General features: G+C 42.9%; 2 protein-coding genes across 2 annotated transcripts; both read right to left on the bottom strand.

Moving 5' to 3' along the window:
* Positions 1-1,297: 1,297 nt before the first annotated feature.
* Positions 1,298-9,503, bottom strand: FBXO4 (F-box protein 4). Its single transcript, XM_069777273.1, has 7 exons — positions 9,186-9,503; positions 8,823-9,058; positions 6,955-7,175; positions 5,888-5,963; positions 5,180-5,358; positions 4,078-4,253; positions 1,298-3,021 (listed from the first exon to the last, which is right to left on the bottom strand). Exons 1-7 carry the CDS (start codon positions 9,360-9,362, stop codon positions 2,932-2,934), a joined length of 1,155 nt encoding a protein of 384 aa, XP_069633374.1. The 5' UTR covers positions 9,363-9,503; the 3' UTR covers positions 1,298-2,931.
* Positions 9,498-13,509, bottom strand: RIMOC1 (RAB7A interacting MON1-CCZ1 complex subunit 1). Its single transcript, XM_069777275.1, has 6 exons — positions 13,298-13,509; positions 12,674-12,774; positions 12,124-12,270; positions 11,601-11,732; positions 11,281-11,395; positions 9,498-9,926 (listed from the first exon to the last, which is right to left on the bottom strand). The coding sequence occupies exons 1-6, from the start codon at positions 13,419-13,421 to the stop codon at positions 9,637-9,639; spliced, it is 909 nt and encodes a 302-aa protein (XP_069633376.1). The 5' UTR covers positions 13,422-13,509; the 3' UTR covers positions 9,498-9,636.
* Positions 13,510-18,672: the final 5,163 nt, after the last annotated feature.

The raw sequence follows: 18,672 nt of genomic DNA, 5'->3' as shown, positions 1-18,672 counted from the left end.
CGTCAGCGACTGATGTGGTTCAGCAGTGCCATCCAGCGGGACACGCGGGGAGGCACCACTCCCCTCCGAAGCTTTGGGGAAGCGAAGGGTGGGTGCCTCCTGCCGCTCCCGCCCGCAGCCGCGGTGACCACCCAGGGCCGCTCCGTCGGAAGAAACTGCGAGACCCCGAGCAAGCTGCGGGGACGCTGCCAGGGCGCTGCCTCCCGTGTCCTGGCAGGCACCCTCACGTACTGCTCTGGAGCTGGCAGCAGGCATTTTTGTTCTTCCAAGCTTCGGAGACGTGACAATTACCACCCCCACAGCTGCTTTCTTTTTGGGAAAGCTGCTCAGGGGAAGCCTCAGTAACTGAGTTTTCTCATAAATCACATGTATTGTCATGTTAACCTTTTATTTTGTGACCACTGTTTAGATAAACATCCTGCCTCAGTGGGCAGGAAAATTATTTTCGTTTGAACATTGTTAGAATCCTTAATCCCCAGGAGAGCAAGATTTCTGGGATCCAGATCCTGATGATTTTATTTCTCACAAACCCATCACAGTTGCATTTGCTGTGATAAATACAAAACCAAATAGATTTTTTTAAAAAAATTTAATATTAAAAAGTTTTAAAATACATTTTAGTGACGTTCTAATATTCCATATCTAACTCACTTTGAATTCGTAAATTTAAGTCCCAAGCTTAATTGACTTACTACGCTGCTAAACACAGCAGACTCGGGAATTTATACAGTAGGAAGTTTTAGGTGAAACCTAAAAGGTAGTGCTAAATGAAATCCACAGTGCATCTCTGCAAGTATTTGGCATATGAATTCTCAACATGCTGGTTGCCTGTTCCATAGCATACCTCTGCGCATCTAAGCTGTTCTTCCACACGCTCATCTTCCTTGCCTGTATCGATCCACCACAGTACTCAATCACACAAACCACCCCACCACCAGCTCTGTGATTCCTGTAATGCTGGAGCTCTGTGACTGCGCAGACTTATAATTCCCACTCTTTGTTTCCTAGCCTGCATCCTTAAAACTCGTGATCCTTAATTCTTTAAGTTATCCTATCTTTAAGTTAATATAGCTGATGTTCTTTAAGAAAAATTATATTCCCTACATTATCTTGACCCTTTAAAATGTCAGTGAATTAATACCTGTTAATTAAACAGATAACATACAATAACATTGTTCATTAATGACTAATGATGACACGATGATTTGTTATCTGTTATGACAGCATGACTGCAGACACTGTATGTGCGCATGCGCATGCAAGCGGAGGAGCTTAACACACACAGAGAGACTGTAAATATCATTCTTTAAAAAATAATTTATTCCTTATGAAGAAAGCAGAACGAGGATCTCACATAAAAAAACATATTTGTAGTAGCTAACATAGCAACAGGTTGCTACATTCAACCCTCTACAGATAGATCATTACGGGATTATTATGACTAGCAGGAAGGTCACATACACCCAGTCACAAAGTGTGGAATTTCCCCTCAAATGCTCCTAAATCTTTTGTGTCTTCTCTATTTTAAAGGGCAAAGCACACACCCCCTATTAAAAAAAAAAAGGATAAAACACAGAATTATCATGGTATAGCTTCCCATTGGTCTCCCCTTGAAACTCCCATAGGTCCTGATTAGAAGACATACAAAAACATCTAGAAAGCTGAGTTAATTGTGCCTAAAGATGAAAAAAAAAACCAAAACAAAAACCCAACACTTCCTGTGTCTGTCCTAGTTCATTAAAAAATAAGAAAATTCTCAAACGGAATGTTTCTGACATAGCTGTGTTGAGCATCAGACACACATACCAGACTGAAGGCAGTTACAGCTGAATATGCACCATGTCATCATTTATCTAGGTACCAAGAAAAAATTGTGAGACTATTGCATTTCCATGGAGAGAGAGAGGGAAAAAACAAAACAAAACAAAAAGAACAAAGCAACTACATGCACTGGCAAGAAATCCAAGGGAAGTTTCTGAACATTCATCCAATAATTAAAAAACATCAAAAAGGTGGAAGACTAGGACTATCCCAAATGACATCAATATGGAAAATGCAATTCCAGCTCTAAAATGTTGTTTCCCTTTTTATAAAAATATCTGCAACTGTGTAGAAAATTTCAAGCCAAGTACACTTCACATCTGCAAATGGCCACAACTATTTGAGTAACTGATAGGTCCTGTGCATTTGATAAATGTCCTGGAGTACTAATGATTCAACATTTATTCATGACATCAGAGGTATGTCCAGTTTAAGCTAATAATTTCACTGCAACAGAAAGCAGAAGATGCTGAAGTCTTATGTGGTTGTTTAATAAATAAGATCACAAACAAGAAACAACCAATTCATATACGGTAGTTTGTTTGTTTGCTTCTGAGAATTTTGGTCTGGGCCAACAATTCTCTGGCAGGTGCTATTTCTTGTCTAGGCATTGTTTCTGGAAAAAATACAGGAGAATTCACTCTTTTGAAGGGATACTGTCTTTCTGTCAACTTACTACTGTACAATGTATAGTATATTTTCTTTGGTTGGGAACCATCACTGTCAAGATTGAATATACCTACTAAATGGGTGCTGATAAACCAACCTAGTGTTACGTACATTTACAGAAGAGATTAGATTACCAGATATACTGAGAAAAAATTGCACCCTAAGGCCCCTGCTTGAAAGACAGAAAAAAACCAAACCACCCAGATTGCCCCCCCCAAATCACTTCTTCATCAGCTGCTGGAATCCAGGCAATCCTGCTTCTACTTCTAATTCAGGACTACAGTTGGAAGAATGTTAATTATTAAAGTACATGCACTGAAATATACGCAGGTTTGCCTTTTAAATCTCCTTTCTGACAGTGCTTTGCCAGGACAAGATTCTTACTTTGTCTGAACTGCAAAACACCAAAGTCTCCATACAGTAAAACAATGCGCAGTTCCATTACTGTGCATTTTTACAATTTGCTTCTTCCAGGAGCCACTCAATTCCATTTAGCAATCCAGCTAAAGTTGCAGCTACAGTGTCCTGCACCTGTAAAAATAAAAAAGCTAATGTATTAGAGATAACAGGTAACAGGATCTAACAGCATTTTAGCATCACTCCATGTCTATCCTTCAAGTCAGAAATACTCACATCAAATTTAAATTTTTATCACTGCCTTAAAGGTCCCTTAGACAAAAAAGACTTCTTAAGAGTAAGGTAGAAAAAGAAAACACTACTCTACAAAATGACTTATAAGACCCGTTAGGAGAGCCTTGTATTCTTGGTATCAAGGTGAATTTTATTTCAGTTGTTCCATCAGCTACTCTGGAACATTATACTTACTTTATGGATGAGAATCTACTTGAGAATTCTTCTTGTAACTCTTAAAGCAAAAATGCTGCTAGCTTTAGAATTCAATGCACATTATTAATTCTCAGGTTTTGTAACGTATTATGAAGTGGTTATTATAAATGGTATGTCTTTTAAAAAGCCAGTAAACATTTTCCTTATGAAAACAAAGGAAATATCTGAAATCAGGATTTTGGTTTTTTTCTGATTAAGTGTTATTCTTCGGCCACACAACATCACCAAAAATAAATTATGTGTGGCTGAGCCATACTGATAAATACTGTGTTTGACAAGCATAAAAGAACAGGTTCCGGACCTCACATGCTAGGTAAAAATCTGATTTGTCAAAAACTCTATAATCACGTCAAGCAAGCAAAAATTAACAGTCTCCTGAAAATGGCAGAAAAATCCACCTTGTGTCCAAGGCCTTGGGTCATCCTCAGGAAATTTAGATTTAAATTAACTGAAGCTTCCTTACTCCCTCTGAGACCAACATTTTGTCATTCCTTACGTTCTGGCTCCATCTGAAGTTTCTCATGTGCTCCTGGGCAAGCCACTTAGCTCCCCTATGTTCAGATAGGCTAATGCTTCATCTTAAAGGACCAGAGAAACTCAATTCTTCACCTAAGTGGAGAGCTCATGTACTAGTGTTGAAAGCTGCACTTGCTTAGGTGGGTACAGTTCAGAAACTACCATAAGCCTAAACTAAATTTAAGCCACAGAGAAATAGAAAATAAAAGGTTTAAAAGCAAGTACCATCCAGGGCTGATGTAGCAGATTTAGTTGCAACTGATGTGCCACGTAAACACACGGAATTCTTTTCACACCAATGTGAGAGACACAAGACAAAACTAGCAGAGGTCTGTTCGGAGGCCCAAGAGCTGGATCAATCATTGCCAAAATACGAGCCAGTTCCTCTTGACGATCATGGTCTAAGAAACAATTTTTAGTATATGAGTATTAAATATATGCAAATCCCAAGGATAACTTTTTTTTTAAAACTTTTCAAATATTTAAGGTATCAGAGGTGAGGAAACAAGAGAGCTGGAAGGGAAATGGCCAGATTATGTAGTTCTGCTTATCCCAAGGCTGGATCATTCACATTCATGTCACGCAGATGTTCATGTCACACTTAGATGTTATTTAAAGATCTCCATAGATTCTACAGGCAGCCTATTCCAGTCCTTAACACCACGGTGTTTTCCAAGTACCTTGCAAAGATCAAAACTGCAGCAAGCCATTAAGAAACACTCACACCCCGTACAGTCAGCAGCCCTTCCCTACTGATGGTACTTCTCTCCTTAGTATATCCCTTCACATTTTTTTTACTCTCTTCTTTTCTGAGCTAGCCCTCTCCCTCCATTTAAAGTTGATAAATGTAAAGACAATTACCATAATAGGTATTTGGATTATCCTCTTATAGGACTATCGTGATTGGCACTCTTTGCATCTTTTACTGCAGTTTTCCTGGAGAAGGTTCTGTTTCCAGGCTATTACACCACCACAAGAGGCATTTCAGGCTGTTTCTCCTAACCACGGCCAGGGGTGTTTTTTGGTTTGGGGTTTTTGGCTTTTTTTTTAATCCAGATCATTTCCCACACGTAGCTTAGATAGAAACCATATCAGTATCTGCCATAAATGAAAGAAGGGGCCAGAACCCCTCACAGGGAAATGTGGGAGAGTATCTAGGATAGGGGACCTCTTCAACTGGATAAGCCATGAAGAAATAGCACTAATGAAGCAGATTTTGAAAGAATCAGAAAATGGCTTTTGATGTCTTGCATATTCTTTGCAATCTTTTATGACATTCTAATCATTCACAAAATATGAATAAATAAAATAAAGAGAAACCCCTTACTTTTATGAGCTTCTGCATTAGCAACATAAATGAATCCATCAACTACTTCGCACACCTTTTTCACTTGAGCTATTACACTGTAGTGCACGGCTTGCTGATTCCCTACTACACTGTTCTCTTGGTAGAACATCTTATTCACAGCAACGGCTTGCTCTGCCCTTGCTCTCCTCCTTTCCACACTGAAAGATATTTCAATATTTCAGTAGTCAGGTTAATTGACAATGCAAAAACTCAATTTTGAGAGTCTAGGCAGCACAGGAAAGGGACAGGAAAATGGCCTGAGCCAGCAAAACAGTTTCTTTTCTCCCTGCCTCCTCCCACCCCCCCAACCCCCCTTTTCTAGTGTGCATACACAGACGGTTAGCAATCTGCAAGATGCATATGAAAATACAGGATGAGTTTATATAGTGTTTTAAAAAGTCATCAATCAAGGTATCAAGAGGGACAGAAGCATCTGTTATGTATTAGTCATACACATTTGGTATGTATAAGGTTTGGAAAAGGTTTATTGCTTACATGTGAAAATTTAGCAGTTTGAGAAGGAAGGAAAGAAGGAAAAAGTGAAGATATGCATTGAAGCTTCAGTTTATAAGGGATATCCATGCATGTGAATGCACACATAAAAATCACATGACAAAAACACGGGGAAAAGTATGAAATAACAGAGAAACTGTACTTTTTTTTTTTTTGGTGGAGAACAAATCTTACCTGGTGGTTGAATACAATGTCAGAATATTGAATTTTTGATTGTTGCTAAACTGAAAACTGACTCCTGATCCAATTCCTACAGGGAAAAAATGAATATATGAGATTACAGCTATTTGGTTACTGAATACAACCAAGTGGTAGGCTGAAAATTCCAGTGGTGCTATAAAATGGATACATCCAAGCCTAGGAGTTGCTGTTAGGGGCAGTATATTTACTATTTTATGATGAAATTTTATACATGCTCTAATTGATCAGTCTATTAATTTAATTGAAATCAATTCAATAGTATTAAAAGAAAACAAGGAGGCAATTCCATGTTTCTGATACTTAGACTTGAACCTAGAAACCTAAGCCAGAGAGAAGCTAGACTTGTGTTTATTAGCTGAAACTGGCATAGCAAAGGCTCTAGTCTGTTTATGATAAGCTGCATTGAAAAGGACATGAGAAAAAAAAAAGGTAACACTACTAAGAAATCATATTTTCACACTTTCTATAAATACAATTTACTTATTCTAATTCTGCTTAAAAAGTAATAGGCTTTTGCCTTTGGTTTGGACTGAAGTGAATTTACAGATGTTAAAATGTGTGTTTTTAAACTTTGAAAAAAATCCTTCACCTGCTCCTGTAACTCTTCTAAATGAAATTTACACCATTTGACACAGGACTGAATCATACAAAGGATCAGTCTTGACTTCCTGTATAAAAACACAAGTGTGTTTTTTAGCCATTTTCTGCAAGCAGTATCTAAAGAAAGTTTTGTGTTTATCCATTACAACAGCAGGTGTGATGTGGAATTTAGGTTCAAAATAGAAGTACAAGGAGCAAAATGATCCCTGTGACATTGTGCAAATTTAAGCATAAATTCACTGCAGCTATAATTTTATCACAAATGTTTATTACATTTATCCTTCAGAATAAACACAAAGAGAAACTTTTTTTTTTTTACCATTATGTTATAGAGTTTCAAGGGGAGAAAAAACCATCCCTTTTCTCCATTTCTCCCCCAATGTTTTTTGTGTTACATCTATTTATGAAATAAAAAAGTAAAAAACCAAAACCAGCATTACCATGAATTTGTCTTTGAGGTAAGCCAGCTACTAGCAGAACTTCTGGGCATGTCATCATCTTTTGCACTAAAGAGTCATCCAGCTCTTCCAAACCTGGCCCAAACATAGCAAAGCGAGGTTCTGCCTGAGTGACCAGTGATTGCAAAAAGGAAGTCACAGCCCCATACCGGGGACGGCTTGATTTCAAACTTCTTCTACTCTGAGGACAGCTTTTTTTATATCTGTGTAAAATAGATGCAACTAGAAATTAAAATACAAAAGAGGTATTAATCAAACAACATAAATTGATTTAGGTCCCACGCTTCTCATGCTTCATTACCGGCACAACTCAAGCACTGGTAAAAATGATGACGTTCCATACTGGTAGTTTCAAGCACCAGTACAAAGCAGGTAAAGGCATCAGCCCTTTCGAAGTCCAAATACTGACTTTTTGGACCTATGTATCTTTTAGTTTACTTTAAAAAATAAAATAACAAAATCCCCCACCATCACTGAACACACAATATTGGTAAAATAACATCAAAGCTCATGAGTCACATACAATATAAAAAATATGAGACTTATGAGTGCGTTTCAAACTTTGACTGCTTTTGTGTTTATGAACTATGAAACAGGTAACTCCACCTGAAAAGGAGCATTTCCCCTGTAGGCACAGAGAATGTGTGTTGTGAAAGGAGACAGGTGTTTGCAAGCTTATGTGCTCATCTGATGCAGAAGCTGGAAGGCATGAAAAGACGTTGGTAATCAAGGGAAAGAATTAAGTCACAGAAGTGACACACATCCTAGAGAAGCAGCTTCAGTCTTTGCTTCTGTGGTCACCGTAGGCTGCTGCTGGACAAATCACTTCAAGGCAACATTAAATGTGTGTTCCTCTACACCCAAACTGAGATGCTTCAGTTGAGATCAGCAAAAGCAGCAAGCGCTCACAGGCACAATGGAAATTAGTGACAGGTGTTTTCAAATAGGTGATGCTCTGAAGTATTCAGACCTAAAGAGACTGAAATCCACGTTCAAAACCAGCAGCTATTTTGCACTTCAAATTCTGGGCATGTCTTTCCCCATCTGTAAAGTGTGGATGAAGGGCACAGAGACTGCAGAGGTTTAGTGCACTTGTAGTGAAACAACAGTTTCATGAAACCACCTTTGGAAAATTTAAATGCAAATTAAAAAAAAGATAATTACTCCAAATTAATTTAGGGAATTGAATGAAGTTCAAAAAAACCCCCACAGAATAATCTGCTTGTCTTAAGCATTCTTCTCAGTCACCCAAACTCATTATGAGTGCTGCTATGCTTTTCAACTACACTAGCTGAAACGCGTGTCTTTTCTTAATGGCATTTGACCATCAGAGCTAAAGCAATACTGCTTGTATTCTGTGCACATTCAAAAAAAACCCTTTTTTTTTTCCCTTAGGTCTTCCAGGTAAGATGAAAAAAATGAAAATTCATTCCATTGCTGTAGTTGAAGACTTCTTAGTACTTTTATTAAAATAAGAAACCACGTGTCATTGTACTGAGAGCAAAGAACACATTTTTATCAACAGTATGCACAGCTGCCGAGATGACTGTATTTCTGTGGCATAGCAGACATGCAGTTCACGAAAAGCTTTAATTTTTTTACAACATTAGCTTTGTGTTCTCTCCAACATTTTACATTCTTGTTGAATTCCAACCAGAAAGAGCTGACAAAACCGTCAAACAACAGGAAATTGTGTTTCCAAAATAAAACAAAGGATTTGAGACACATCAGAATTTAAGCAGCGGCTTACAGCACAGCTTTACTGCTGTAAATAAGAAACATGCACGTGGGGTGCATGTGCCTGCTGTAGAGAGACTGCAAATCGTGTAAGAGAGTATGAAGGTACTTACATTGCCATGTAATCATACAGCGCATTATCGCTGACCTCTGAAAAGGCTTTATTAAAGATCTCCCCATCTGGGAGTGATTTCCAGTCAACGGATGTCCAGAAGGGGAGATCCCTCAGGAGAAAATACCTCCACAACAACGGATCCTGCACAGCCGCCCTCCAGTAACAACTCGTGCTCCCCAAATGGCACAAATCTTGGGGCGAGAGGAAGGACATGATGTTCAGCTGCACGTCGATCTGAAAACCGCCGAGAGCAGCCGTTTAGCGACTCGGGAATTAAGCGGTGAAGATGCAAGAGGGGGGATGCTGAGCTCCTCCCCTCCCACCACCCCCTCGGTGCCCACCCTGACCGGGCTCCACTCACCGGCAGCGCCTGCAGGGCGCTCACCTCCTCCGGGAGCGATGGACGCGGGGGACCCGCGAACGCGGCGGTACCGCCGCGTTCGCGGGTCCCCCGCGTCCATCGCTCCCGGAGGACGCGGAGCCGACCCCTCACGGCAGCCTCCAAACCGCCCCGCTCCTCCACTCCGCCGGCCGCCATTAAGCGCCGAAGCCCCGCCGCCCCACGGAGCCACTGCGGCGGCGCGGGTGGGCGAGGCGGGGCGGAGGACGCGCAGTCCTTCTTTGGACGATGGGGGGGGGGGTGACCATAGCCGTTGGAGCTGTACCACGGGAGTTCTTTGAATGCACGTTTTTAATGTAAGAGGAGCATACATTTTGAGAAGAAGAACGGTCAGACACTGAAGCAGAGACCAGCTCCCCACGCGTGCTCTGCAGACACAAGGTTTCTTCCAGCACAGCGCAAGCAGCGGGTTTTAGCTGCGGGATGTTGCGAAGTCGCGCAACATGTCCTTTGCTGTTGTTGTGTTCCACCCGCGGCCTCTTAAAGGCCCCTCACAGGCAGCCACATACTTCGTTAACATGTTTCTGCCCGTTTCTCGGAAATCCAGCGGCACGCTCTGTGATCTGCAGCCCAGGTCACTGTTAGAGACGGCACCTATCGTCTCAAGGCTTTCCTGCCTCCCTTCTCCACACAGTCGCAGTCCCCAGTAGCACATTTCTCCACTGTACATCATTGCCAGTAAGTGAGTGTCACTAAATATACCTGCAAAGATAATTTAGATCAAGTACTTTATTGTTCTGTAATAAGCAAGTACACAGCTTGTTAACTTCAAAATTATTTGCTTCAGTAACAGTGGGGAACAAAAAAAAAATCCAAAAAGGCAGTATAAGCCTATTAAAGAGGTACACCAAAAAACCCAAATTTTAACCATGAGATGACTGACACTGCCCAGAAGAGAACCCGGACCAAGGCCTTGCTGATTTCTCTATCTCTTTTGCCCCTCCATAATGCTAAAATCTTAGATTGCCATGCTGATTTCTCTATCTCTTTTGCCCCTCCATAATGCTAAAATCTTAAAGATTGCCATATAAATATTATTGTGATAATTGTGTTTGCCTATTTATCTTAGAGAATTTCAGTGTTTCTTTACAATGCATTAAGTGCAGGCATGATTATGCATATTCATTTTAGAATACTTCTATGCCTGGCACAATTTAAGCCTCAAAGAAGATGCTGTTTGAGCATCATCTTAACGCAGGTTAACCAGCAGCAGCTTTAGTATTTGAATAGAAAGCAACATACATATACAGGGTCATGGAAGAACAAATCCTGCTAAATAAATCTTTAACAAATCAGTTACTGAACGTGACTCTGCATTGTGGAGCTGAATTGGAGCAGCACCACTTTCAGATGAAATTAAGCAAGAAGATGCTCCATCCCCCCACAGCCAGAGCTGAGCTAGTTTGGGGTGTGTACAACGTGGACATCATGTTCTCAGCACCAGCTGTTTTACCTTACAGATCCCCCCCTGCTGCATCACCCTACCTGCATCACACTGATGCAGCCTCAGATCCTCATGGAAATGTACTACAGTAATGCAACCTACATGAAGTGGAGACAGAATAAAAGTTTGCCAAATCTAACCAATTCTGCATGTACTTTCTACCTGTGCGAAGTCAGTAATTCTGTGTTCCTATCTGCGTTCTCCTAGGTCTAAACAGGAAGACCAATATGGGAACATCCAGCATCCTCTGCAGTCGTATTTGTGCTTTCAACATTTGTCAACTGACACCTGGATGTTTATAAAACACACATACTGTGCACGAAACACCCCTTGCCTCAGTACACTTTCCTCCAGTGCACCCAGAAACACAGAGAAAATGAGCACTGACACCTCCTAAAATCCATGAGTCAAAAGGAGGGGAGGGGAGAGCACTGCTGCCTGCTTATCTGTCCTATATATTACTTTTTTTGTTCTAAAAAGTGACAGTTTTTTAATACAAATGCAGTCAAACAACAAAAATATGCAATAAAGCATTTCATAAGGTAGAGCAGTTGCTAAGAGGAGCAGGTTGTAGGGTTTTTGGAAGTTTGTTTTTGTCTGGGTTTTTTTTACCTTCACTGAGTAATTTAGCTGTGTCTTTATCTTGAAGTGAGACGTCTTCATTTAGCTGAAGAGGGCATCTAAAGCTAAGCATCTTCATCAAGTAGTGAACTCCATCATTAAGACACTGAGTACAGTTAAAAAACGAGGAGAAAAAAAAAACCTTTTAGATAAGTTCTGATTAATTTAATGATCGCCAGAAATACTTCCCGCTATGAATTCCCCACAACCCTATTTAAAAGGAAAAAAACCAAGAAGCTGTACTTCATAAGCAAAGAGTCAAACTTTACAAGTGTATTCACATGCTCATATAACTTTTAAATCTCCTTTACCTTTTTAAATATGGCAATGTTTTCTTGTAGCCATTCACTCCTTTCTTTTGCTGTATGACAATGCATGTAAAGCAGGGCTCCTTTTCTCCAGTAAAGACATTCTAACAACTCTGCACCAAGGATGTTGACGGGCTGAAATAAAAATCCAACAAACTGGGATAACCCAAAAGTAAACCATCTTAGCTACTCATATACACGCAAACTGTGTTATATTCAGTCTCTTAACTTTACAGGCTCTACTTAACATCAACAGTCACACATACAAGCGTAATGCTTTGGATTTAAACTGCCAAAAGCACACGGAATCATGAAACGTTAGCAAGAAAAACTCTGAACACAGAACAAGTTATTTGAAAAAATACTTTCAGGAATCGCTATTTAAATACAAGTAAGACTTGAAAGTTTTTCAAAAGATCTTAAATTCTGCCCATCAAAAATACAAATACTACTACCCTATTTCAGATTTTTAAATTTTTAAGTAATGAAATAATTAATTCTCTGGCTGAATAACATTAGTACTCACTTCTTCATTTATGCTGCACTCCGTCACTAGGTCTTCTGGTTCTGAAAGAACAGAAATAAGTTCTTTAACTTTTTGCAGGGCAGATTCTTCTGGGAAATCTTCATCCACAAGCTGGTTTTCCTCAGAATACGTAATGTCTAAGACAGCCTACGAAAGCAAGAAGATACACAACATAAAAATGCTACCAGCAAAATAATCAAATGGTGGTGTGCAGCAAGATACAAACTTGTTGCAGCTTATAAAAGACGACAATTTTAAGGTAATTTTTAACATTTGGTTTACAAAAGCTGCAAGTTAAAAGTACTGCAAGATTGCTGACAGTGAACGTAAACTCAACCCCCTTACTTTCCCTGCGGTACCAGCACAATCATTATTGACTTCGAGTTACCCAGTCCAGGCAAAAGCAGCCCTGCACTTCGTGGATGTTGAGCACACACACCGAGTAAGAGGGATCGCCTCTGTGCTGTACCCTCTTTCCTACACCCAGCCATCTCCCATACCCTACAGAGATTTTATTGAGCGGGAGCTCTTAAGGCTTTAAATATACTACCTGCGTATAGAGCTGCAAAAGCGTGGAAGGATGTTCTTTCCCTTCGTTACAGAGGTCCTTCAATTTGTCCAGAGTAGCAGAGCCCTTTGCTAAGAAGGTATCTGAAGGAAGAATACAAGGCTTCCTTAGCAGTGAAAAGCACTCGGCAAGAGCCTTGCTGACTCTCCCTTTTCACTTCATAGGGTTTTATCCATCCTTGCAGCATCTACAAGAGCAGCCGAGTAATACAGCACGTCAACAGGCCCGCTCTCCTGTGAGACGACACCTGTCTCGACTAAATTAAGGGCATTCACGGTTACGGCCCGGTGTCTCAAAACCAACGCCACACACTCCACTCGCAAAGAAGTCACACGCCAACAGCACGACTCGCTAACGCGCAGGCACACGCTTTAGGCCCCGGCCGCCCCGCTCCACGCAAAACCCTGCGGGCGGAGCCTCCGCGCGGAGGCCGGGGCCGGCACCGGCCGCGCCGCGCCCGGGGCGAGTCTGGTTTTGGGAGGCGGGAGAAGCCGAGGCCCCAGCCGCTGCCCCGCAGCCGGGGGCAGCAGAGGGCGGAGCGGGCCCGCGGGAACGCCGGGCAGGGCCCGGCCCCGGCCCCGTCCCCTCCCTCCTGCGGCCTCTCACCGTCGCCGCCCGCTCCCCTGGGCGCCGCCAGCCGCCGGCCCAGCGCCGCCAGCCGCGGCCGCAGCGCGGGCACCGCGCCCGCGGACACCGCGCCCCCCGCCTCGGCGCCCCCCGCCTCCGCCATCGCCCGCCGCCCGTCAACCGCGCCCCGCTACGCTCGACGCGGCGGCGGTCCGGGGCGGCCGCCAGGGCGGGCCAGCCCGCGGCGCCGGCCGGTGGGGCGGAGAGCGGCGCGCAGGCGCAGCGGCGCCGGCGCCGGGCGGGCCGCGCCTCCCCGGGGGTGTGAGGCGGCGGCCCCGCCGCGGCGGGAGCGGGGGCGGCTGCCGGCGAGGCCGGGGGGACGGCGGGGGTTCCCGCTCCCGCCGTCTGGGCCCGCCCGCCAGAACTGGCCTCCGGGCCGAGGCAGCGGGACGAACGGGGCACCTCCGGCCTCCCCGGTACTGCCGCAGGCTCGGCCGGCAGGCCGCGAAGCGGCAGGCGGGCCTGCTGGGCCAGCCTCTGCGCCCCGAAGGCCGGGACCTCCGTCGTATTTTTTTACGTGGACTTTAAAGCTTTCTTATAACACACCTTTGTGGCTTCCCTGTGTTGCCCCCCCCCGTCGAACGATGCTCGCCGGCCTCGCTGCAGAATAGGTCTTGCCCGTAAGCGAACTGAAACGAGTGCCAGAGGGCTGTGAGGTTTTTTAAGGCCAAAGTCATACTTTTTTATCAATAAATACATCTCTCCTCGTTGTTTTTTTACTTACTTTTTTGTCCCGGTTTCGGCTGGGATACAGTATATTTTCTTCCTAGTAGCTGGTACAGCGCTGTGTCTTGGACTTAGCGTGAGACCAATGTTGATAACACGCTGATGTTTTACTTGTTGCTAAGTACCGCTGATCCCAGGTTAAGGGTTTTTCAGTTTCCCGTGCTTTGCCAGCAAGCGGGTACACAAGAAGCTGGGAGGGAGCAAGGCCAGGACAGCTGACCCGAGCTAGCCAAAGAGATATTCCATACCATAGAGCGTCATGCTCAGTATATAAACTGGGGGGAGTTGGCCGGGAGGGGCAGATCGCAGCTGGGGTGTCAGTCAGCAGGTGGTGAGCAATTACATTTGCATCACTTGTCTTTTCTGGGATTTGTTGTTAGTTTTATTTTTTTATTATATTCCTTTTCATCATTATTAGTAGTAGTATGAGTATTTTATTTAACTTCAGTTATTAAACTGTTCTTATCTCAACCCACAAGTTCTACTTTTTTTGCAGTTCTCCCCACCCCACTGGGAGTGGGGAGGAGTGAGCGAGCAGCTGCGTGGTGCCTAGTTGCTGGCCGGGGTTAAACCACGACAATTTTAGTACTGGATTACTTAACATGTAGAGGTACAACTGTGAAAGTATAGTTAAATCATCTTAAAACCGCATACCTTTGGTTAGAGGAATGAGACTTTTGCTCCAATTTTTTTGTCCAACTTTAGATAGCACACTTCATGAACTTCAGAAGTGCTAAATAGCTTCCATGTTATAAGAGGAAAATAGTAAGATTTCCTTTTATTTTTAACAAAATCTTGCTACTACCCCACAGTAGATCATCAAATATTTTATGTTGTGGGGTTATAAAAATTCTGCATTTCACTATATTGCTTCTCTAGCTTTTTCCATCTCTTTACCTGCCTGGAAAAAGGTAATACCCCAGTGTCCATTGGAGTAATGTATCATGAGCTTACACAATATTCTGGATTTTGTTAGCTTGAATATTTTAAAAGAATAATTGACTAAAGACATTTTCCCCTTTTGAAGTCATACAGTGTTCATTCTGTTAGTGCCTGTGTCCCACCGAAGTACTTTAAAAAAAAAAACCCAAACAGAAAAAAGTGCCATTTACTGCAGTACTTGAGGTAGGGAAAAGCATCTGCCTACAGACACAGATGTTTTTTGCTGCTGCCTGTGTAACAAAAGACTTGCCAAACTGTGAGAGACTGAAAGAGTTAATGCCTCAAACATTGTGGTGGGGCAAGTTCTGTGTAAAGACAAACCCTGCACAGCAAGGAGGCAGGTGAAAACCCCATCAGCTCAGAGGTCAGCAACAGGAGGGGGAGAGCGTGCTGGAGGGTGCGCAGCTCCCTGTTCTGATGAGCTCTTCTGATACAAAGATCAAACAATGGCCACGTCTGCAGGGAAGGAGAAGTTACTCCACAAAGGACCCCCAAGCCCAAAGGCTCACAAACTGCTCATTAACCCGATGGGTTTTGGTGCCCGCCTGAAGGAGCGGCAAGGATGATAAAAGGACACACGCTGAAGCCCCGGGCGCACAAGCCCACCGGGACTGGACCCCTCGGCTGACTGGACCAACGCTGGACCCAGGACCAGTGAAATCTTTCTCTCTTCCTTTCTCTCTCTCTGTCTTCTTCTCTCTTTCCTTTTCCACAACCCCTACACCTCATCCATTTCAAGACATAAACTGTTGACCAAGTTTGAGACTAAGAGCAGATCCAGCCACCCCTGGGCCCTTCTCTGAGGAGGAGTCTGGAAAGCAAGGGGGTCTGCTCTGAACCTCGGGACTCAACGGGGGGGATCTCCTTACTCCCTGAATGGATGTATATGGTTACCCTGGGTTACACGGTTCACTGAGGTTGTTCCATGCCAATTCCTGTTGTGAGAAACCCCACCACCTGCTGTTAACGCCTTCCAAGTTCAGTTTGCTTCTGCCATGAATAAAATCTTTAACTGATCGTTTGGTGTCGTTTCACCTTAATTTAGCCCGAGGGAATTTCAGATTAAACACAACTCCCTAGTCTGTGCAGTCTGGATCGTGACACAAACAGATCAAATAGAACAAAAAAGTAAAACCTAAAAGGCAAGATTGTGTTTGCTTCCGGAAATGGTTAGATTTCTAGAAGAAATCTCTTAATGCTTTGGTTGGATATGTTCTGTCATTTATTCCTGCATAGTCCACAACGAGATACAATTTTCCATCTAAGGAACAGCTGTGTTAACAATACGAAAAGTATTATGGTAGTTAACCATATCATACCTGAGAGTCGAGGAGATGATGCTTCATGTTTTACGTGAAATACAGCACTTTTCATGTTGTCAGTTTGGGGACTGAAGAATGACTGTGCATTGATAGGTTCCCTTCTCCAGATCCTCTGCTTATTTAGTCCTGCCCTTGCTTCTCTGTTTCAATACCCAGCTATGATTTTGTGTTGCTTTCTTAGTTGCTTTCTTCATAACTAGTCAAGTGGGTAGGTGGGTCAGCCCTTAATAGTGAAGGAGATCTCACCCAGCTCTCAAGATGTCTCTTGTAAAAACAAACAAACCCAAACCAAAAACCCGAAGTGGTTGTGTGCTGACTGATTTGATAAAGGAAGTAGTATCTCTTTTTCTTCCTGTGCTCCAGGCGCTGCTGCAGCTTACGTAGCTGTATCTGTTTTGAAAGCTAGATGTATATGCAATGACTTTTTCTCCAGAAATTGTTAAATTGTTATCCACTTATTCTTTAAATATACACTGAAATCTGGTTTTGACCTTTCTCATCAGTGGCTGAAATGGAAGAGGTGTGTTTCTGTTAATACCAAGCTGGTAAAATCGAAGCTGCTACAAATGTTATTAAAAGGGGGGGGTGGGGGTGGGGGTGGTGCACGTGTGTGTGTGTGTGTGTATGTGATGTCCACTTCGATTTTTGGTGGGTTGGTATGTTTGTTTATTTATTTATTTACACCACCACCCCACCACCACCCCGATTTTGTCATGAAATGTGTGAGGGAGCAGAAGCCATCGTGGCTTTCAAGCGTTTTTCTTGTCTGATAGCCTACATTCTCCCTGTTGGGAGCTGGTTTGCAAGGAACGGGGGTGGCAGGACTTCTGGGCGAACACCTGAGAGACTGCAGAGCCTGGAAGAGCGGCTGGGCTGAGCCGGCTGGCGTGCGGACTCCTCACTGCCGTGGGCAAGCGCTCGCCTCCCCTGGGCTCTGCCCCGCTCCTGGCTGGAGTGGGCTCTGAACAGCCCCGCGTCCATCCCTTCCTCAAGCTGTGTTCCCCCCAGCACTAAACCACCAAGCTGCGTTCTGTACTCTGTGGAGTTACCGTGCTAGTCTTCTCCCCGCACCTTGCAAAGTGCTTTGGTCTGAAAACTAGTGAAAGACTAGGTGCCTGATTATTTGAGGGAACAGTGACCTCAGTTTGCCATATATTTTCTTTTTCCTTAGAACCTGTTTAGATAAAATCCCTGCCAGATATTTGAAAGACAATGGCCTGGTTGGGGTTTGCTGCCTCTCACCGTTCTTTTCAGGGCTCGGAAATCTTAAAATTCAAATTCTCAGAGCTTCACACAAAAATAAAGTTGCAGCCAGTATTTTTCTGAAATTTTCCATGTTTAAGAAGAAATGCTCTTTCTGGGTGACACTTAACATGAATTATGTTGAAGCAAAAAAACGTTTCACTCCATAGAGTTACTTTAGGGAATAGTTACAGTATGGTAAAACTATCTCAGGTGAAGGGATTCATGTGGGATTTGTGATCTTTCAGTGCCTAGCACCTGTTTTTAAGGCCACTGTTACTAATAAGGGAAGGTGTAAGATGTTGGCTGTTCAGGCATGCTCTGTTCCTGAATTAGCGGACGCACAACAGGAAAAGTGTTGTGGTGTGTAAACAGTTGCGGTTGATGGGAGAGGGAGAGCTGTGATGATTTTGCCCCTCAGAGCCAAGACTATGGCATTGCCACAACTGTTCTCCTGTTACTTTGGGTTAATATAAATATAGCTCTGTGTGTATGTGCAGATATGTATATATGGTGTGCATGTAAAGTTGATTCTGCAGATTGCTACAGTAGATTCTGCTGCTTCTTTCCTTCCAAACCACATACTCTTTCTGCCATTCTGTGTGTGTAAATATGTATGCTGCTAGAGAACAGACTAGTTGTAACTATACACTCTCGGATTATTTTTGTCCTGTGGTATTCCATCAACACTTCCTAACTGTCCTGATACATGTAACTGTGAAACTGGGCTAGCCTGATGTCTCTGAATACCTGAAACTTTGAACATATTAGAACAACTAATGTCTTGGCTATACATGATCTACCTTGCTTTAGAAGTTCTGTGACATCTTTTATTTCTGAAAGTTAAAGAAAAAATACTTAAGCATGAGTGTGTTGTTCCTCTGTATATTTAGTATTATCCAAATGAGGAAAATGTTTTTAGCTCTAATTAAAAATATAGCATTGTCTAGAGAAAGCTGCTTTGCACAGCAGTCATACACTTTTATCATCATTATTAGCAGCTTCAAGAACTTTGAAGCTGTGCAGGTTGTGCAAATTTTCTTGAACTATGGCACCTAAGTGAGGTGATAATGAACTCATACTAGTTCTTGGAGAAAGTAGTAGACAATTTCTCTTCGAGAG

Source organism: Haliaeetus albicilla, chromosome Z (assembly GCF_947461875.1).
Source record: "Haliaeetus albicilla chromosome Z, bHalAlb1.1, whole genome shotgun sequence".
Classification (NCBI taxonomy): Eukaryota; Metazoa; Chordata; class Aves; order Accipitriformes; family Accipitridae; genus Haliaeetus; species Haliaeetus albicilla.
This window is presented reverse-complemented; position numbering and strand designations above follow the sequence as displayed.